We start from the raw sequence: 22,371 nt of genomic DNA, 5'->3' as shown, positions 1-22,371 counted from the left end.
GTTGCTAGTTGTGGCTTTGAATTTATAACTACTATGTTCCAGGAGGCCTGTAATAAGGCTTGCAGGATGATGACATTGTATTTGACACAAACACTGTCTAATGATATAAGCTGATTAGGCTGCTGTGTATCACTGATTTAAATTCAGACCTCATTCCTCCAAAAATCTGTAGAGACACTGGTTGTCAACTATTCACTGCCTCGTTATCTTGACAAGGGTGTTCCCAGACAGTGTTCATGGCAATAAGTGAGCTAATTCAGCGTGAGCTAACCAGGATAGCTGAAGCAGTTGTGGCAGTGCAGAGATCTGCACAGTGCTAACTTAGTGGTTGACTGAGGAGTGGAGGTGTCATCATTGTTAGTTCAGTTTTCTTGCAGTTTTCTTTGAGTTCTTGCTTTTACTATTTGACTGTTCTGTGATCAGAACTGTTAAAAGTAAAGTTTCCTTTTTCCCATTCTTTGAACTTTGATTACAAGATTTTTAATAAATTATTTTCCTTTTTCAGCCCATGTGATAGCTAAAGCCAAAGGCCTTGCAGTTCTGTCTGTTATCAAAGCTGGATTTTTGGTGACTGCTCGAGGTGGAAGTGGAATTGTATTAGCTCGTCTTCCTAATGGTTGTAAGTCATTATTTTAATTCTCCCATTAAGTACAAATGGAAGAACTTTTTCTAACTTCTCTCTCTCTAAATATATATATACATATTTTTTTCTTCATTATTTCTTTTTGTAACATAAAACAAGCTAGTAGCTGACATCATCTGGTTGGAAAGCTTTTTTTCAGAGTTCTATACCTGTTTTTGGCCAGATGTAAATGCTCTCAGTATCTTTGTATCAAAGTATGAAATGTAAAAGCATAGTATAAAATCAATTTTAAAAATGAATTATGTCCAGTAATGAACAACTGTATGATAAATTTGTAACATAGAGACTTGTTTAAATGAGGATTTCTATTTCTTCCATTCCTACCAGTGGAATAAACCCTTATGGTTGTGTGATTGCATTCTACTATGTATGAATATAATTTCAAGTGGAGAACTTGCTAGCATTTTTGAACTGCAATAACCATATAAGTATTTCTTGTAATATGTAGTAAAACTTCTGTACTTTTTTTCTTAACAGCCTGGTCTGCTCCTTCTGCAATAGGAATTGCTGGCCTTGGTGGTGGATTTGAAATTGGAATTGAGGTATTACTTTGCATTTGAAGTATTTATTAGTGTGTTTATTGTTGATTTTCTTTTTTTTTTTTTTTTTTCCAAGCAATTAAATGCATTGATAAAGATCTAAATGTTGGTGAGAGAGTGAAATCTAGTTTTCTGTGAAGGAGGGTGGGGGATGCAATTCTAAGATTGATTTATACAAGCCAAACTAAATATGGGAGGTTGATCCTATCAATCTCATTGCATGAAGAAATTAAAAATAAATAAATACATAGTAGCTTTTCCCTTATTTCCTTGATTTCTCACTTATAGAAGACTGAATTTTTCCCTAATGGGAAAATTCAAGTCAGCATTCCATTATAAGCCAAATGGAATTAATTAAAAGTATACTATATTTAAGTGTGTCAAGTACTTTGTTAAAGACCACAAGGACTCCATCTAGCAATAAATGCTGAAAGGAACTGAAGGTGATGTAAAACGGAGCCTAGCTAATGCCACCATACTTTGTGTTCCCTACTCAAGCTTGTGATTCTTGGTATCACCCTTCAGTTTGGGAGCACCAAAACTGATGGTGCCTCCTCTAAAGAAATGCTACAGAAAAAAAGTCAGTTTCCAGCCAGCAGAAGCACTTAAAGGAGAGATGTTCAGTGTGTTCAGAGGAATCCTGTTGATCTGTGCCCTGGCTGCCCTCTGCCTCTTTGTACCTATTCTTCCTCACAGCTTCTTAAACATTTTTGCCATCTGTCCTCCTCTTTCTCACCCTGCCCTCTGGTCCTATCCTTCTATTTTCTTTCTATTTAGCCTCTGTTCACTGATTCCCAAATGAAATCAAATATGACAGTATTCTGCCAGCAAGATCTCTTGCTATGGGCATTCTGCTCTTCAGAAGAATCCATGTAAAGTTGATCTGGATGGTACACAGGAGCCCCCAGTATGCTTCATGCATCCCCAGTTACCCCTCTTCTGACAACTGGTCACCTGGTACTCACATAATGAGCAACTGTTCGATATTTTGTTAGATCCTCATTGTTCACTGCATGATCTTGGGTATTATTACCGTGTACTTTTTGAAGAACACTATGAATACAAAATTACTAATTTTTGCAAGGGTTTTTCTTTGGTTTTCATGACTGCAGGATCTGAATACATTACAAAACATTGAGTTTGATGAGCCCCAGGGTTTTTTGTACATTCTCATTTTATGACAATGAAACAGACTCTTTAGATGCTTTGATAAATCAATGAAAATTTTGCTTTAATCATCTCCATCTGGTCTTTTAGATAATATAACCATTTACTACTGATATTTACTAAAATAATTTAAATACACAAGCTATTTCCAAGAGGACATTTTTTCTGAGCAATCTCATTTGAAATTTTAGTCACCCAGCTTACAAAATAAGGTTTTCTTACTAGCATTATTATAACATGAATTTATTTTCTTCTAGAGGAGAGATGCTATTCAGAAATACCTGAGTGGCTTAGGAGTCCAGACTCCAATTTCAGCACTGTTTTAGCAGTTTAAGAACTTATACATTGTAGAAACTGGTTGAATCCTATTCCTGTAGGAGAGATCATAATTAACATAGTTGTATTTGTGCTTAAGGATGGTTTTAAACATTAAGAAGGAAATCACAGTTTTCATAAGTCATAATATTTGCATAAAGTTTTTCCAAATGAAAAAATTCGGTACCTCAAATTAAACACCAATTTTAAAATTCGTGCTTTCCTTGAGGGTTTTATCACTGTGGATTCATTTAGCTTTAGCTGTGGATTCATTATCTGTATGGGTAAAAGGAGGTAGCAGCATCCTGAGTGACATTCTGTCTCCATCCCTGGATGATTCAGAAACTACTCATGTCAGATGTCTTTTGTTTGGGATGGGGTGGAGGTTATCAAGGGGCTAATAACATAGGCCTCCTGCACTGCGTAATACTCGCGGGCCAGAATTGTTTTGCAAATAATCTGGTATTTCCTCTTGTATTCCCTGCTGTCACTGTTTGGAATTTGGGGTAAGTTGAAAGTTTGTTCTGTACCTGACTTTCAGTCACATCCATCTGATGGAAGATCAGGCACAGTAGTCCTTGGGTACACAGGACATCTGTTGAAAAAAGCAAGCTGCAAAAGTATAATCTACTTTGCTGAACTCTGAAAAAAGCTGGCACTGCTGGAGTCCCGGGTTTAATGTTGAATTCACCCATATCTGTCGTGTTTTTTTAATGCATGTAGTGTATTTACTGAGCTTTATCTTTCAAAAATACTTTCTCTCTCCAATTATGTGTTTCAATAGTTCTTGAAGAGGCTGTCTATGCCTCATAAATTCAAGACTTAAAAAAAAAAAAATCAAATATTGATTTATATATATGTGTGTCTATAGTTATGTTTATAAAACTCCTGATTTTGTGTCAAGAAAATACAGTTAAGTAAAAAAACTAAGTGAAAGGATTTTTAGTTTTCAAAAACTAAAATGTAAATTTTAGTATCCATTCTTGCAGAAAAGTGATCAAATTGGTTATGAAAACTGTTTCAAAAGAAGCATTTGCAAGAATGGAAGTAATTATCTGATAGGATGGGAGATTCTAACTTGAAATAAGACTTTGATAAATTTGGAGCTAGTTTTTAATTTGGGGAAGGAAATGTCTGTAATGCTACCACCTGCTTTCCCACAAAAAAGAAGATTCTTCTCCCATGGAGTTCAAACTTCTTAAAAAGCATGGTACTTTTTTTGATGTTTTTGTAGGTTTCAGACTTAGTAATAATATTGAACCATGAGAGAGCAGTAGAAGCTTTTGCCAAGGGAGGGAACCTTACACTCGGAGGAAATTTTACTGTGGCAATTGGACCTCTGGGGAGGTGAGTAAAATCCCTTCATAATATGGGTTAGCTTTAAATATGGAAAATATTTTTAAAGGCTGTATAAATATTTGCATGGCTTTCTCTGATATCTTAAAAAAACAAGCTGGGCAACCTGTATGTTGACTGGGCCATATTGTTTTGGTAGCATAATTATAGTGTTATGACTTTTTAGTTCCTTGTTTCTTTTTTTTTCTTTCCCTTTCTTGATAAAGGTATTTATTCACAGAAGGAACATGTTCTGAAATTTACTCTCATTTTTGCAAGACACTGCTTGGATAGGCTCCTCAGTCATCCCGGTCAAAGTGAAGGAGATTGAAAAGGCCAACTGAATCTGGCAAATAACAAATGGTTACAGGAATGGTGCCACTTATAGGGGTTTGGCTACTTAGACCATGGGACTTGCTTGAGAAACCTGGTCTGCTGGGGGCTGATGGGGTCTGTCAGAGAAAGGGAAGAGCGTTGGTCTCTCTCACCTATCGGTCATAGGCTCGCCAAGCTGGAGAGTTGCTGGGGGAGGGGAATCTCAATCCATCCTGCTCCTCCCAGTTTGATGTCAGTATCAGTGATAGATGCACAAAGCCTGGAGAAGGGTCGTAGGTTAGCTGGAGAGTGCATGAAGATCAGCACAAAGGAACTCCAGCCATGAGGCAGCTTCATCAGGGTCCCAACTCAAATGTCTCTATTCTAATGCATGTAGCATGGAGAATAAACCAGACAAGTTAGTTATATGCATGCCTGCAGGGCTATGACCTCACTGGCATTACAGAGATGTGGTGGGATGGCTCCTATGACTGGAGTGTTGGAATAGAAGGATACAGGCTCTTTAGGAAGGACAGGCAGGGGAGATGAGGAGGGGATGTTGCCCTCTATATCGATGAACAGCTGGAGTGCACAGAGCTCTGCCTGGGGATGGATGAAGAATTGATAGAGATCATATGGGTCAAGATTACAGGGAGGACAGGTGACACTGTAGTGGGATTCTACTACAAGCCACTTGGCCAGGAAGACCAAGAAGATGAGGCCCTCTATAGACAGATAGAAGCATCTTCACATTCACAAGCCCTGGTCCTCTTCAACCAATCTGATATCTGTTGGAGGGAGAGCACGGCAGGGCATAGACAAGGGCATAGCTTCCTGGAGTGCATTGATGATAACACACTTCTCCAAGTGATAGAGGAGCCAATAAGGAGAGATGTTATGGTGGACCTCATTCTCACTAACAAGGAGGGACTGGTGGGGAATGTAAAGCTCAAGGGCAGCCTTCCACTGCAGTGACCATGAAATGGTGCAGTTTAGGATCCTGAGGGCAGCAGGGAGGGAGCACAGCAAGCTTGCTTTGGCCTCTTCAGGAACCTGCTTGGTAGAGTTCCATGGGACAACACCATGGAGGGAAGAGGGGCACAAGAAAGCTGGTTAATATTCAGGGATCACCTCCTCCAAGTGCAGGAGAAATGCATCCCAATGAAGAGGAAGTCAGGTGAAAACACCAGGAGATCTGCATGGATGAACAAGGAGATGCTGGCCGAACTCAAGCAGAAAAATAGAGGCCTGCCGAGGGGGTAAGCGAGGACAGATAATCTCTCTGTGTTCTTCCCAGGCTATCTGAGCAGCCAAGAATCAGGCTAGGAAAGGCAAAGCCCTTTTAGAATTAAATTTGGCAAAGGGACATCAAGGGCTACAAGAAAGGCTTTTGTAGGTACATCAGAGATAAAAAGAAGAACAGGGAAAATTGTGGGCCCTCTCAAAAAAGAAACAGGAGACCTGGTCACCCAACTGTCACAACTTCTCAAATATGATGAAATTCCCACTGACTGGAAGAGGGGAAACATAACCCCCATTTATAATGGGGGTGGGGGGGGATGGGAAGACAGATCCAAAGAACTACAGGCCAGTCAGTCTCACCTCTGTGCCTGGCAAGATCACAGAGCAGATCCTCCTGGAAACCATACTAAGGCACGTGGAAAATGAGGATGTGATTGATGACAGCCAATATGGCTTCACTAAGGGCAGATCTTGCCTGACAAATCTGGTGGCCTTCTATGATGGCATCACAACATTGGTGGATAGAGGAGGAGCAACTGACATCATCTAACTGGACTTGTGCAAAGCATCTGATATTGCTACGTGATATCCTCTAATTTGGTGAGACACAGATTTGAAGGATGGACAAGTTGATGAATGAGGAGTTGGCCAGATGATTGCACTCAGAGTTGCAGTCAACAGCTCAATGTCCAAGTGGAAATAAGTAATGAGTGGTGTTCCTCAGGAGTCAGTATTGGGACCAGCCCTGTTTAACATCTTTGTCAGCAAAATGGACAGTGGGATTGAGTGCACCCTCAGCAAGTTTGCTGTTAACGCTGAGCTGTGTGGTGTGGTCAACATGTCAGAGGGAAGGGATGCCATCCATCTTGTGCCTACCTCATGAGGTTCAACAAGGCCAACTGCAAGGTCCTGCACCTGTGTTGAGGCAATCCAAAGCACAAATACAGGCTGGGCAGAGAATGGATTGAGAACAGCTCTGAGGTAAAGGACTTAGGGGTGTTGGTTGGTGTGAAGAGCTAAACATGAGTTGGCAATGTGTGCTTGCAGCCCAGAAAGCCAACCTAGGCTGTATCAAAAGCAGCATGGCCAGCAGGTCAAGGGGGGTGATTCTCCCCTTGTACTCTGCTGTCATGAGACCCCACCTGGAGTACGGCGTTCAGCTCTGGGGACCCCAGCACCAGAAAGACATAGGCCTATTAGAGGGAGCCCAGAGGAGAGCCATGAGGAGGATCAGAGAGCTGGAGCACCTCTCCTATGAAGACAGGCTGAGGGAGCTAGGATTGTCTAGCCTGGAGAAGACTCAATGGAAACCTTATAGCAGCCTTCCAGTACCTAGAGGGGGCCTACAGGAAACCTGGGGAGGGACTCTTTGTCAAGGAGTGCAGTGACAGGACGAGGAGTAAAAGTTTTTAAACTAAAAGGGAAGACTTAGATTAGATGGTAGGAGGAAATTCTTCACTCAGAGGGTGGTGAGGCAGTGGCACAGGTTGCCCAGAGAAGCTGTGGATGCCCCATCCCTGGATGTGTTCCAAGGCCAGGCTGGATGGGGTTTGAGCAACCTGGTCTAGTGGGACGTGTCCCTGCCCATGGCAGGGGTTTGGAATTAGATGACCTTTAAGGTCCCTTCCAACCTGAACCATTCTCTATGATTCTAGGCTCAATAAAGAGCACAAGTACTACAGTGCCTGAGTGAACTGTTATTTTCATTGACCTGTGGGCTTTGCTACTGCAGATCTGCCTGGCAATAAGTTTAAAAAAAAATAGGACTACACCAAGCAATTACTTTTAAAGCTTAAGTGATTAAGCCAGCTTACTTTGAAGGATGAGATGATATAATCACAGAATAATTTAATTTGGAAGGGACCTTAGGAGATCTCTAGTACAACTTCCTACTCAAAGCAAGGTTTGTTATGGCTTCAGATCAGGTTGCTCATGCCTTTATTTCAATTGGGTCTTGAAAACCTCTGCTTAGCCTCTCTGGGAAACATACTCCACTGCTCAGCTATTCTCATGGTTAAAAGTTTTGCCTTACAGACAGTCAAAGTATTTATTTTTTTTCAATGTGCCTATTGTCTTGTCTTTCCACCATGTACCACTTGAAGAACTTGACATCATATTCTTCATTGCCTCCTCATAGATAATTGAAAGCTGCTGATGGGTCCCCCCACCTAAGACTTCTCCAGTCTAGTCAAGCCCAGTTGCCTCAGTTTCTTCTCTTGGAGCATGTATCTTTTCTTGCCTGTTTTTACGATGAAGATTTTGCTGATATTTTGTCATATTTTTCTGACAAAATAGGATAAGATGCTACCTGTTCCACTGATGAGATAGATATATGGATCAGTGGAAGGCAGTGCATGACATTAGTGTTGCAAGGTGTTCAACATGCTGTGCTCCAGCATCCTTGCGTCTATGTTGGGACATTGTGGTTTAGGTGTACAGGCAGAAGTGATTCATAAATAGGTGAAAAACTGGATCGTCAGGCTTGAAGAGCAGTGTCAAAAGATTAACATGATATCCAGAGGCCAGGTTCTCATGGAAGTCCTCAAGAGACTATTCTGGGACCTTTCCTGCTTGATAATCTTCATCAGTGACCTGAAGGAACAGCTGTAAAATAGCCTTTTCGAGTTTATATATTACACTTCGTAATCTTATCTTTCTGTTGAGGTCTGATAAAGCCTTACTTGATATATTTTGTGCTGGTTTGGGCACCATAAAATCAAGAAGATTGGGATATATTGAGTAGTGTTACATGTTGCAACAAATGTAATCACAGCTTTTTAAACACTGTCTATGAAGAATGACTAAAGAGCTGATTAAAGAAGAGACTGAGAGGTGATAATGTCCTTAAATGTATAAATGGCCACAAGAAAAAGGAAAAATGCAGTCCCCTTTCCCCATGACAGACAAGACCAAAATCAGAGAGACTATTGCTGCAAAAAGGGCTTCTTTAAGGCCAAGAAAAAAAATAAGGAAGTAGCAAATTTGTCTATTAAGAATGTGGAATCTGTGTTATTGGAAGACAATTTGAAACAAGCAACCAATATGAACTTTTTATCTGTTATTGTGCCGGCTTGGTAAATTTTAATAATTTTCTGAAATTCTTGTGTTAAGGTTAGTAATTTTTCAGACTTCTGAATGCAAGAGGAGGTCTGCCATAGAGTATTCTCATGAGGCAACATTATTCTGTGCTTTGGAGGAAACCTTATCGCCCACATTAATTACTTTGTGCTGGGTTCTGTCCGAAATGAAAACTGAAAGTGGATTTTACCTCTGACCCAGTTGAGCATATTCAGCAGAGAATGTGAGAACAGAGAAAAGTGAAGCCCTTGCAGGCTTTTGGTGGGATTAAGATAAAAAGGCTATGGCTGCTCATGTTGTGAAGCCATACTGAAGACTATCAAGCTTTTTTTTTTTTTTTTCCTTCTAGAAACTTAGAAGGGGATGTTTCACTGAGAAGCTCTGCTGCTGTCTATACATACTGCAAATCTCGAGGACTATTTGCAGGTGTATCTCTGGAAGGAAGTTGTTTAATTGAAAGGAAAGAAACCAATCGCAAGTAAGTTTTCTTTGAAGTTAGAGGATTCAGTGAAGAAACAGTGACACAATGAACTGGGATGCATTCAGTTTGTTCTCACAACTTTACTTTCTTTTTCCATTCCATGCTTATTTTAGCGTTTCTGAAGAGGTAAGGGTGTTTTCAGTTTACCCAATGGGTATTAAAAAGATAGTGAATGCTTAAAGAGACTTTAGGTTCAAAAAGGTAGTTATAGAGATATTTACTGTATATTGAGAAATATTTCAAGTCATTTGAAACAAACAAAAAAATAAACCCTGTTTTAGACTGTCACTGAATTTAAGAAAACAGTTTGTGAAATGCTGCAGATTTCCTTTGTATAGCCTATTACATTTAAACTACTTAAGGCACCTCCAAATGGGTGGAAATATTCAAAATGGTTTTACTGTGCTGCAGATCCTAAAATATCAACCAAATAATTCCAAGAACTAAAATACAGTAACTGTGAGATGTCTGCTGTATTGTAAATCTGTGTTTATGAAAACTTTGGTGTTGCTAATACCAGCAAAGACTATTACTAATTTTAATGACAGCATGTCAGTTCATAAAATTGCAGTGCCAATGCATTATTAAACAATTTTACTGCATCATTAAGGAATCTGTTAAAACATTTTTTAGAAGTGTTATGTATTTCTTCAGTTTGCTGCATGATTGGCTTTTAAATGGTTTCCTTGATACATGTTACGTGACCAGGAACGAAATATTACCAGTGAAGAACATTTTGAAATAAGGTGGTAGGCAATCAAGTTTGCAGTAGCTATTTATCATTCAGAATGTATTGCTAAGCTAGTGATGTCACTTCTAAATAGGAAAACTCTATTAAGAATAGGAGAGGAGGGGAAATGCATAAGGTGGGCTTATCTAGACACTAAAATATAGTAGTGATCAAAAAACTGGAATCTCTTTTTATTTATTTATTTTTTTTTAAATCAGGTTTTATGGGCAGGATATACGTGCTAGTGCTATCCTGTTGGGTGATGTTCCTTCTCCTGCTCAAGCAGAAGATCTTTATGAGATTCTAGCGTCCTTCACTGAAGAGTACGAGAATGAAGAGCAAAAAAATAATCCAGGAAAAACTGTAACGGTACAAGGAAGGGTTTGTGCATTTCTTTCTCACAGGCTTTTTTCTCTTAAACTGTTTATGATCAGTGGTAGTGGTAATGTTGGTGTTCTTGTGGCATTCTTAAGATCTCTATTGGATGCTTACAAATGTAACACATAGCAGATACTTCATAAAATCATCACAGAATGGTTTGGGTTGGAAAGGGTCTTAAAGATCATGTAGTTCCAACCCCCTCCCCCCCCCCCCCCCCCCCCCATGGACAGGGACACCTTCCTGTGTGTAACGCCCACTGAAGTACACTCTGCAGTATTCCCCTGCTAGGCTGTTCTAGAGAAGTATGTTGCTGGTTTGGCTTTACATCATCTAGAAAAACTATATATCCTTGTTTTCAGAACAATGTATAATCAAATTTGAGGTGATGATTAGAAAAGTTTTTTCAACCTATTTCTAATCAAGTTAAATACTGAGCATACCAGGTTTGATTTGCTATTCTTTTAATTTTTCTACTTTTTCTGGCTTCTGTTAAATGACATTTAAAATAATATAATTCTTAATATTATGGAGGATGATTTTTTGATTGATGTTACTGATGGGCAATCTTTTAGTTTTGTCTTTGTTAAACCCATCATGAATTGCTCTATAGTCATGTGTATGTCACTAGTTCTGTAGTGTACTTCTTGAGTTCTTACATTTTCAGTGTAACTTGACATACCTCTAGAGTATGAAGTTAAAATCTACTTCCAGGTCTGATACAATTTATTTTAAAAATGTATACGTTTTAGGTATATGACCCACCTGCTAGACCAACGTCAGGACCAGAACCACATAAACCTGCTGTTGGGCCAACACCACCAGGTTAGAAAACATTTTGATAATGATTAATTAATCTCTTTATAAGTGTAGAGCATTAAGGCTAACAAAAATTTTGCAATTACTGTAGTAGTAGCTGTCTGTAGGAGAACATGTTTTTATATGTTCTCCCTTGAGCTAATACTGAGAGCATGTTGAGATAGTGCCATGAGCAATAAATGGTAAAGCATTTTTGTTTGTTTTATATTAACAAATCTTTTCTCTGACAGATCTATAAAACTACTGAAGGTTTAGTTACACAAGTAATTATTCAAGTAAAGCATACGTGTTTACTGGATATATAGAAGCCCCTTAGTACAATGACATTTCTTAGTAAAAAGTGATAGTTCTACTAGAAACTACTAATTCTACTTCTAGAAACTTCTGGTTTCCAGAAACTTAGTGTTAGGTTGTTGTTTCTTTGAACAGTTCTTACAGCTGAGTAGAAGAGACAATTTTTGACTCTAATAATTCACCTGCCAAAATACTCATATGGAATGTAAGGCAGTATGCAGCTTCTGTTGTTAACTTGGTTTATTTCTATGGGCAAGGATAGAAGGCAAGACCCTTATTTCTTTCTCCTGTGCTGCTCCTTAGATAACTGCAGTCATTTTGGAACTATTGAACACGTTAGAAAAACAGCATATGAAATATAACAACAAAAGTTGGTATATCATATAACTTGCTACTTAATTTTCTTTCAGCTGAAAAGAGTTCAAACAGGCTTTATCCTGAACTTCCAACTAATTATGCCTCTGCGGGTAAGTACTGAACTTACACATGTTTTATTAATACAATGTGAATCTGAGAAGTCCTAAAAGTACTTTGGAAGACATCTTCCAACGTCTGCACATTCCTTTATTATCCATGTGTTAAAATGAGATTTGGTTGTATATGCTTTCCTGAAAATATTTCATAAATATGCATCTTATTCCTTGGCTTTACGTTCCAACAAAAGATGAGTCTTATTTTCTTTTTTCTGAGCAGCGAAAGGTTTTTTTTTTTTTGCTTTATTCAGTGAGCTTGAAAAATACTACCAAATTAGCAAAACTGTTTTATGTTGCCATCCAATTGAAGTGAAAAAGTAAGATGATATAGCAAGCTTGTGTCCAGACCCTTATGCAAGGCATTTTAATTCCTGCTTTAATTAAGAATTACTTCCAGAGATCATATCTGATGATGCTGGAATAAACAGATTTCCACTATGGTTGTACTCCTCAAGTTTTTTAAGATATCTCTGCATTGTACCAAAAAGGTACTACTTGTTTGGTATTTTATTCTGACTCAGTTAAGCTTAAAGCAGTTTCAGCTCTAATAGTGAATATTACTTGTAGTATTTGCAATGTAACTCTTGAGCTGTGGAGCCCATCATCTGGAAACGTGTGATCCGTTAGCTACATTTCCTAGGTGTAGGTGGGTATAATGGCCAGTGCAGGGGTAAGTTTTGATACTGGGCAACAAACTTGTCTGGATTGTAAATAGTAAAGGAGATGAGTTTTTCCAGTTTTGGGGTGTGGGTGGAAGAGGGCTAAGGTTGACAATATGGTCAGAGGTTTTAGTTTTCCAGCAGTTACAAAAGTCACAGAAAGGTTGAAGCATTCATCCATCTCATTAAATGAACGAAGAGCTAGACTTGCAGATGAAACATTTTTAATTATATTTTATGTAGACCTGAGTTATCTAGGTAGGTAATGTAATATAATCTTTTTCAAATGCAAGAAGAATGTTACATGAAAAACATGTTTTTCTAAACTGATAATGCAATGCTTGACTCAGATGCAAGTAGTGTTTTCATGTAACCGAATAACCCTTTAACTTAATGCACTTAGCTGGAAAATGAGGTTCAGAAATGCTCTAAATTTTTTCCAGATATTTAGAAATATCAAAATTTTATTTAAAGAATAATAATTTGAAAAGACTTTTTGCAATTCTGGAACAAAAATAAATAATAATAAATAAAAAAAACAACTGGCCTGTATTGTGATTCAGTGAAGTTTGAAGTTTTGCATCTGATAGGTAATGTGTTCTCTTTCGGGAGCATTTATGAACAAGAGTGGGTCTATGGATACAATATTATAAGACAAAATGCTATTCCTAAACTCAACTGCTTCTCCTTGTAACACTATACTTTTTTTTTATTTTTATTTTTTTTGTAATTAGGAAAAAGTAATGGTGTAGTTTACAGCTTTTAAGAAGTCATAGGACTTGCTTTAAAAAAAATCTTGAGAACTTGTGCTTGTATTTTCTAAGTGATTGAGGTTTGATTTTTGTGGTGGTGGTTTTTTGTTTGTTTTCAGATTTCTCTTGGATGCATTGGCTTTCTTAGCTTTCATAAGTACTTGAATCAAATATTATAAAATTTAATTTTATCTTCAGGAAAATGTGTGCCCTCTTTGGATTTTTTGAACTGAATGAATTATCTATCTGCAGATACTGACTCCTTAACACTATTGTGTGTAAAAATCATCACTCTCAAACTTGATTACAGTAAAAAATTGAGGAAATCAGAATATGAATTGTAACTAGCTTTCTTCAGCAGAAACTTTTCATTTTGAAAATATTACCAGATTGTTAGTGCACCATCAGGCATATGTTTGTATTCCTGTATACTGAAAGAAGTGTTATATCAAGCTTTCTGATGAAGAAGTGGAGGCAGACAAGAAATTTATCATAGTGTTTTAGAAGCTAAAAAAAAAAATCTTCAGTGATAGTTGGAGTGATTTTTTTTTTAACATCATAAAAAATTCGTACCTTCACATATTAATTTGTCTGCAGCTTTTCAGATACTTTGTTCCCTCTTGTTCCCTTTGAGACACTTGTTCTGCAATCAAATCACCTCTTGATCTTCCTTGATCTTTCTTTTGATTTCTAAACGGACTGATGAGCTCTTTCTCCTAAGTATTTTTTTTTTCCTCTCAAATTTTAAATAGTGCTACAAGTAGCAAGTTTAGAGATGTGAGCTCACAGACATCACTGGTTTTTGGAAGCCCAAATCCTATTGAATTTAGACAAAACTCTACTCCTTGTAATTGATTTATTATTTAAACCTTCTTATGTATTGCTAATCCACATTAATACAGTTGAGCCAATATCAAGCCTTTCTGAGTAAGTGGTGCCATGAAGTTCTGGCAAACTCAGTTTGTGTTTACTAAATCACTGAGATGCTGCTTTTCATGGTTACAGTTCTCCAAGAATCAGGTCTGATGCAATTCTCTATAATTTTAATAATAAAAATAAAATAATCTCAATAATCTCAATTGTCTTTCAATAATCTCTGAATGAAAGCTGGTTGAATAAATTTATGAAAATTTGCTTGCTGTGAGAATTCTAAGAAAGACTTTATGCCTCCTTAAGCATATTTTATCAAGAAAATTTTAGGGTTTGTATATTTCCTTGTTTTGTTTGTATGTTATGGGGTTGTCTGTGACCAGTTACAGACTTGGTAATTAAGCCAACAAAATTACATGGACGAAGAGTCCAAGAGATGTAAAGCTTAAACTGCTTTGCAGCTCTCTGAGTATATCATCATTTTTACTTGTGACCACCTCCTGTTTCATTTATTATGCTTATGTTCTGCAGTTCAGTTTCCATCTGACTTACGATCTTGGCGTTTTTGTACTTTTACCTAGTAGGGTGATACTGATCAAATTCAGAGAAAAGATGAAATCTATAGTGGCACTGTGACACCATTCTAGATTTCTCTGCACTAGTACCTCAAACTACATGTACTGCTGAGCTCGGTTAACATGGTGTAGTGAAACAATGAAGCTTTTAGAGCTTCTGAAAGAGGGCATCACTGTGAATGTGTTTGCAACTTCACAATAGGCTTGCTTTACGAAGTGTGTATTGAAGCATTCATTGTTTTTTTTTTCGTTTGTTTTTCTATAAGCTTCTCTTAGATTTAACAAAACTAGTATTAGCTTAGAACAACTCAAATTTAACTGGAAATCTGGCATATAGCTATTTATATCAGCTATGCAGTTCCACATTTAGAAATCCACTGATTAAGTAAATAACATCTGACAACTGCACTACAAAAGAAATGCAAGTGGGCCTAAATCCTCTCTTGATGAGGCACCTTTGTGGTTTTTTGCCTTTTTTTTTTGATCTGAAAATGAAATAGTCCATGGGAACGTGACTTATTTCTGTCACTGAGACTGGCTTATATTTTAGAAACGTTTGCCCAGAGTCATTTTCATATGTATTAGCTTGTATACTTTAAATCTATTCAATAATGGGTGTATGAGAGCTTTGAGATAAACAGAATAATATATTCCACCTGATGAAGTGCTGATAAAGGAAGTAATTCTTTCAGTCAAACTTCCCATATTTTTCCATGATCTCTGTGATGTTACAATTCTAGCTTCTTGTTAGGTAAGAAAGTTAACTGGTTAATGAAGTTGTTTTCACATTGTCTCTTCATGTTGATGTGGAGTAGACTTGAATGAAAGATAATGATTAAAAAAAAAAAAAAGTGGGTAAAATAAAGTAATGCACTTGGATAAAATTGGATTATGTCCATATTCCTTCAGGCACTGTGGATGTGTGCTGTGTAGTTGGAAGTGGGGAAGAAAAAGCTTCTCATTTTTCAGTACGTGAATTACTCCTTTTCCAAAAAAGCCAGAAATTTGCTGTTGAATCAAGTAGAACTATTTCACATTGGAAGCAAGAACCCTCATCAGACTGTGTAATCTCTTCCTTCTATTTTATATGAAGAGGAACAGTAATAGATTGCTGACCCTAAAATGAATAGGAAGGTTAGACTAATACATATTTGTTTTTGAAAAAAAATAAAAATTATGGAATTATGGAGTGTGATATATGAAGTCTAAGGTTTTTCATGTTTACTAAGTTAGTTGATAGACAATGTCATGAATGCTTAACCCCATGTAAAGTACCTAAAGTAACTTTTTTTTTCTTTTGAGTTTTAGCTGGACTTGGTATATTTTTGTGGGTTTTGTTTTGTTTCTCTCTTTTTTTTTCTTTTTTTTTTCTTTTTTTTTTTTTAAGAGCAAGTCTTCTGACATGTTTGTATTTAGTTACTGGAATAATACAACATCCATCTGGTGGTCCCCACGGTATTAACTTTCTTGCTTTTATGAGCTCTTTCTTAATACTAACCAAACCCAGGAAATCCCAGGAAATTATTTTTGAGACTATTTTTATCTCTGAATCACTTTTCTAGGATCATACTATTACTCTTGTGAATGTTATAAATCAGATAATCAAGCTGCTTATGGCTTATGTTGTGGCAAGCTGAGAGGAAAACATAGCATGCAGGAATTCTTCTAGTCATACTGAAATAAATAACTTGCTGCGTATAATCAGCTAACTCAAAATACAACAAAGCATGAGGCATGAGAAATTGAGGTCAAATGTGTTAGGATGATATTGGGGTCTTCCTGATATGTGCATGTGTTGGTGGAGAAGTGTAATGCTAAATATGACCTAAGTGAAGTGCAGTGGGGGTTTTTTTGTTTGTTTTTTTTTTTTTCTTGGATTTTTTTTAATGGCTTGGAATAAAAATTAGGAAGTTAGAGCCAATTTGTAGGCTCTAACTATGATAGTGTGGTATATGCTTCTTTTTAAGCAGCATAAAGATAATTCTGATTCACAGTAGTTAAAATTTGAAGTTGTTCATGTGAACATATATGTTAGTGTCAGCTAAAGCCTTTGTCTGAGGCCCTTTTAAAGCCCACAGCTTGATGTTTTAGCATATTTATGAAATATATGCTTAAAAATTTATTTCAAAGCATTAAATAGTATTTTTGTTCTGCTGTAGTAGTAGGACAAAGACAAATTCAGATTGCTTTCCTATCTATTTATCTATTTAAAAAAAAAGCCATTGGGATTATGGGAATTTCTGCTCCATTAATACTAATGGAAGCCAAGTAGGACTTAAGTACCTGCAGGAAGTGATAGGTACACAAGATTTCTATCCAGACTGTAGGATATTGCACAGTGCTTGATTGACTTGTGATAAAGGCTGATACTCATCTAAGAGATGAAAATCATTTTATAGTTGTTCTTGGGTGGATAGGATGAAGCTTTTAATCTATCTTGATGGCAAGAACTAGAAATTTTTTCTACGTCTGAAGACTGCGTTTTTGAGAACATCCTGTCTACCACACAGTTCCCATCTGATGGGAGGCCAGTAAGACATGGGAGGAAATGCTACATAGTATTTCCTGGAAGGATACTGAACATAAAATTCACACTAGTGTTAAAGGAAGGCTCTGGTAATAAATACTGGGAATAATTTCTTTGGGAATTAATTAGGATTTCCTGTGATTCAAAAAAGCACTTCATACTTTTCCACAAGCAGCAAAGTGAATAGGGCAAAAATAGTATTTCCCCCAAAAGTGATGTTCGCTATCCTAGAAGGACCATCCAAGGGACCTGGGGTCTTGCATCTACCTTTGCTGTGCTTTTTCAGCATTGCATCATGTTGATCAGTCAGATTGAACAAAGAAGGTGTTTTGGGAAAAATACTCAGTTCCTGAAAAGGAAACAGAAGGCCTTGCAAAATTAAATCAAACACCAATATAGACTAACTTAGTATGGCAAATAACTGTTCTATGAATGATATAAAAAAATACTTCTCACTTTTACAAAAAAAGAGATAATTTCAAGAAGCTTCTTACCTGAATGGTAGTAGAGTAACATAATAGCAATGAGAACATACTTGTTGGGTCAAGAATAAGCCCTAGCATAGATTTCAGCAGCCCCTAAACCTATTGACCCAACTAAACTAAACAAGGGGTTTCTGAACGTTGTAAGTATCTGCATATTGTTATGAAAGTGGTAGACTTCACATTAAAATAGTCAGATATTCCCTGGCTTTCTCTGCGGAAAGCAGTTTGTGAATCTTTCTTTACTAATGACTTGAAATCTTTTTGTGCTTTTCGTCTAACTTTATTTGTGGAAAGATTAAATCAGTTTTGTCCCATGCTTTCCTGCTCTTTAGCTAAAATATCTTTTCTGTTTTATTCCTTTGCTAATAGATTCTTTCATCTCAGATTCTCAGATTCTTTCATCTGAGTTTTATTCTTTAAAGCTATTTTTTTTTCTCCCTTGGAAACAAACTTTCTATCCTTCGTCATCCTGTTCCTCATCCAGTTTTGAAAATTGGTGATGGGAATTGTCAACAGGACTTCAAACAATGCCTTGTACAATAATATTATTTTCTATGTTTCCATATAAGATCTCTTTTTCTCATTAACTTTTTTTCTAAACAGTCCAGAGAAGTTTTTGTCTATGCCAGGCTGGAAAAAAAAAAAAAATTAATTGGTCAATATTTACGAAATGTTAGTGTAGATTCTGTGTGGAAATTACCTAGAATGAAATTGGGCTTGCTGTTGGTTTTGTTTGTTTTCAGGCTGTAAATTGTTTTTCAGAGTAAGGTAAAGGCTAAACTTGCTATTAGGTAAACCAGTGCATGTTTCAGTAACACAGTAGCAGAACTTCTGAATCTGACAGTAGAGATTTAAGAAGCAAAATAAAGAGACATTGTACTCAGGTTGAGATGTTAACTCAGCATGTGTAGTGGAAATGTGGAACATCTTGTAAACATAATAAAAGATCTGAAAATCATTCCTAAACAGTCAAGCTGACCTGAATAAAACATTGTTCAGTTCTCTTTACTGTACTGCATTTTTCAGAATATGAATGCTATGCTTTGCATTGCATCTCATATTTTCCAGCATGACTTCATCCAAACCATTATTTGCATTAATGTTATCTTGAGCATAATAAAACCCTTGACATTGATATAGTTTATTTGACCATTTCAGTTTGAATGAAAATTTAAATGTTTTTTGAAAAGGCAGAAAAAATATCTTAAAAGTAATCAGCAAAAGTACAGTTATGGAATTGACTCTTACAAGCAGGAGGTGTTTTTTTTTATATCCTAAATATCAAATACATCCACAGATGCTTGACAAAAAAGGCACTCTTTAATGCAAAAGCTGAGTGTGCTGAAACAAAGATAGAAAGCGTTCCATCAGCAGATGAAGATGATGAGCCAGCATGTTCCTCATGGAACTCAAAACTCAAAAACAGTGAAATGTGTTCCTATTGAATGAGCTTAATTTGCACAGTAACTTAAACTTTAAATATAGTCAGGTCTGCTTCAACTACCAATAAAACCATTGGTTTTGTCTGTGAGGTGTGATGCAAGCTGTTGGCATGAAAGCTTCCTTAAAGTGGTCTGTTTCCAGCATATGTGGAAAAATTCAAAAATACTTGAGCCTCATTCTGTTTTGTTGTGTGAAATGTATAAATACATTTATATATGTACATATACACATAAAGACACATATAATCTCCATTTATTTTTTTCATCTGTTGCTGAATTTCTATCTGTTCAGTCTCTGTAGCACCCGTGGATAGTACACCTTGCAGGCTACATCTGTGCCTAGCATTGCTTTGTGCTCTCTTTAACATCTAATATTAAACCTGGATGAATTTTTCCAGTCACCATTTTCTTTGTTAATGTAGAACATTGGTTATTCCCAAAATCAACCTGAAAGCTTTGTAACCAGAAAGAGCACTGAAAATCTGGATGACGTACCTACTTGAACTACTATGCAGTATCTAATTCTGCAAGTAATTCAGAAAATAGGGTTTGCTCAGACAAGTCCCATGAAAGTAGAAGAGGACTCAACACTTGGTTTTACTTGCTTTTCCAAGACTGGGGTGTACATTTAGTACTGAGACTTACTAGAGAGTGTAATTCCTGGAATGATACACAACTTTCTTGATATTATCCAAGCTACCTTGAAAAAACTTCATGAAATTGCATTAAATATACTCTTAAATATACAGCTGCTCTTAAAACAAAAAATCCCCACCTTCTTTAGCCGACCTGTTCCAGTGCCTTACTACCCTCTGCGTGAAGAATTTCCTCTGAGCATATAACCTACATTTCCATTCTTTTATATTTAAACCATTCCCTTTGTTCTGATACTGTCTGCCCATGTAAAAAATAAAAAATAAAAAAATAAAAAATCCTCCATCTCTTTTTGTAAGCCCCCTTTAGGTACTGAAACTCTGCAATGAGGTCACCCTAGAGCCTTCTCTTCTCCAGGCTGAACATCCCCAGCACTCTCAGCCTTTCTTCACAGGAGAGGTGCTCCAGCCCTCTGATCCTCATGGCTCTCCTATGGACCCACTCTAACAGGTCCACATCCTTCTTGTGCTGGGGACCAGACCTGGATACCCAAAGTGAGGGCCTCACAAGGGCAGAGTAGAGGGAGACAATCACCTCCCTCAACCTGTTGGTCATGCCCCTGTTGATGCAGCCCAGGGTACAGTTGGTCTTCTGGGGTGCAAGAAGATTTTTATCAAAAAGTAGAGAAAGACAAGTATTTTTGTTACCTCAAGCTATGGTCTCCTTTAAGTAAAAAGAACAGCTAAGGCAAGGGAATATTTGTTCTGAGAGTGATTTGCTGAATATCATGTCTCCTGACCTTTGATCAGATGAGCATTATTAGGGATTAATTGGATCAATGGTGGCATATGACATACTTCAAGTATCTGCACAGAAAGACCTATGCTTATATCTGATTATAGCAGCTTAGTACCTGTAGATATAAAATGTCTTAGACCTTCTCAACCATCTGTTCAGTGAGACCTGATTCTTGTTTTGTGCATGCTGAGGGTTTTTGAGGTGACTCTACATCTAAAAAATAAATAAAAAGTGCTTTTAAGAAAATTAGCAGTTTAATATCTGTAAGACATTTGAGAGTTCAGTTGTAAGATTCCTGACATGGAACATTTAGCTCAGATCCATCTTCCAAACAAATGGTTCAGAATTTCTCCAGAAACAACTAAACTGAAATTTTTAAGTATCTATATGTCTGCTCTGCTCTAGAGACTCAGCTTAAAACCCTTTCTTCTCATGTTAAAAGGCTGAGAGAGGTGGTATAAGAATATAAGAACGTGGAAAAAGAATTGCAGTAGGTTGAAAAAGGAACTGATCGGTGTTCTGGTGTGTTTCAAGAACTGAAAGAATTACTTTCATAACTTAGTATTTAGGATATTTAGGAACTTTTGGGTAGACCTGTGCGGTGTCAAGAGTTGGACTTGATGATCCTTAAGGGTCCCTTCCAACTCAGGATATTCTATGATTCTATGATACAGTTGAGCTGCTGTTTTTCTGTGTGAATGAGAGTTTCACACAGGCTTTTTTGTAAGTAGGCATTAACACCTGGAATACTTTATTGCCATACAGGGCCTGAAAAGTTAATTTCTTCAGAAAGTTCTAGTGTGTAACATAGCACAATACGCTTTTGCTTTACTCTTGCTTGCACCACCATCATCTGATGTTTCATTTTGTCTTGTGAGAAGAAAGACATGACATTAGTTTACAGCCCTAAAGGTCCTCTTCTTCTCTGCTCAACAATTTGTATCTTTTACCCCTTTTCACATATTCCTTACTTCAACTCCATCTTGTCTTTAAAAACAGAGGAATTTGGGGATTCTAAGGATGCCTATCTTTCACTATGCGTGGTGATAAAACCAGAAAATGGACATTGCCCAATAAATGCCCAGTAGTGAGCTTTAATGTTATAAGGTATTTTATTTCTTCTCATTGTGATGTTGTAACCTAGATAATGCAGGAAGCTGACTTAAATTTTGGGCAGCGTATCTGTGAAACCAACATCAACTACGTGGGTTTGGGCCAAAGTTGGTATTACCTAAACAATAGCTGTTATGAATAGCAAAGCCTTGGACTTAATAACATCAAAGAATGGGCCATTATCTTTATTAAACTTCTACATCCATAAAACATGATGAAGTATACACATACAGTCAATTAAACCTCAGAAGTTCTTAATCTCCAAGATGCCGCTTTGCCAGAAGTCATGTGAAGTAAGAAACAGTATCAATTAGGTTTTTATTATTGCATATGATCATAAATAGGTATTTTTGAGGCGGTACTTTTTCAGTATTCTATAACCTCACTGTGAAAATACATTTTTGTTTACATTCTAGCAACCAAGTGAGTGTTTTTTTTGTTGTTGTTGTTTTTTTTTGTTTGTTTGTTTTTTTTTTTTATTAAATGAGTCATAGAGTATATGCAAGATTACTTTTTTTTTTGAGGGAATACTCAAAATGATAGTCACATCAAAAGCGAACCATACATTCTCTACTACATAAAATAATATTGTTTTCTGTTCTAGTTTTCATAATTTTGATTTTCTTAAACTCTTGAGTGGAAAATTTAGCTGTAACAAAGGACTTTGTTTTGTGTGTGCTCATAGTTAGTAATAAACATAAGACTACATACTTCTATAACTTTGTTTTTTTACATTCCAAAGTATCT

The 22,371-nt window shown here is 36.8% G+C and overlaps 1 protein-coding gene across 2 annotated transcripts in view; it reads left to right on the top strand.

Annotated features, from left to right (window-relative positions):
- Window positions 1-22,371, top strand: part of SH3YL1 (SH3 and SYLF domain containing 1) — a 43,647-nt gene that overhangs the window by 10,783 nt on the left and 10,493 nt on the right. Inside the window, exons 3-9 of one of the 2 annotated variants that reach the window (XM_027455152.3) lie at window positions 506-619; window positions 1,121-1,185; window positions 3,899-4,011; window positions 8,984-9,112; window positions 10,064-10,226; window positions 10,976-11,048; window positions 11,747-11,803. In XM_027455152.3, coding sequence (XP_027310953.1) covers window positions 506-619; window positions 1,121-1,185; window positions 3,899-4,011; window positions 8,984-9,112; window positions 10,064-10,226; window positions 10,976-11,048; window positions 11,747-11,803 — 714 coding nt within the window. The remainder of the gene's footprint in view (window positions 1-505; window positions 620-1,120; window positions 1,186-3,898; window positions 4,012-8,983; window positions 9,113-10,063; window positions 10,227-10,975; window positions 11,049-11,746; window positions 11,804-22,371) is intronic. The other variant, XM_027455153.3, reaches the window with a different exon arrangement.

This window comes from Anas platyrhynchos, chromosome 3 (assembly GCF_047663525.1).
Source record: "Anas platyrhynchos isolate ZD024472 breed Pekin duck chromosome 3, IASCAAS_PekinDuck_T2T, whole genome shotgun sequence".
Lineage (NCBI taxonomy): Eukaryota > Metazoa > Chordata > Aves > Anseriformes > Anatidae > Anas > Anas platyrhynchos.
The sequence above is the reverse complement of the archived record's forward strand: the minus strand, read 5'-3'. Positions and strand labels throughout refer to the sequence as shown.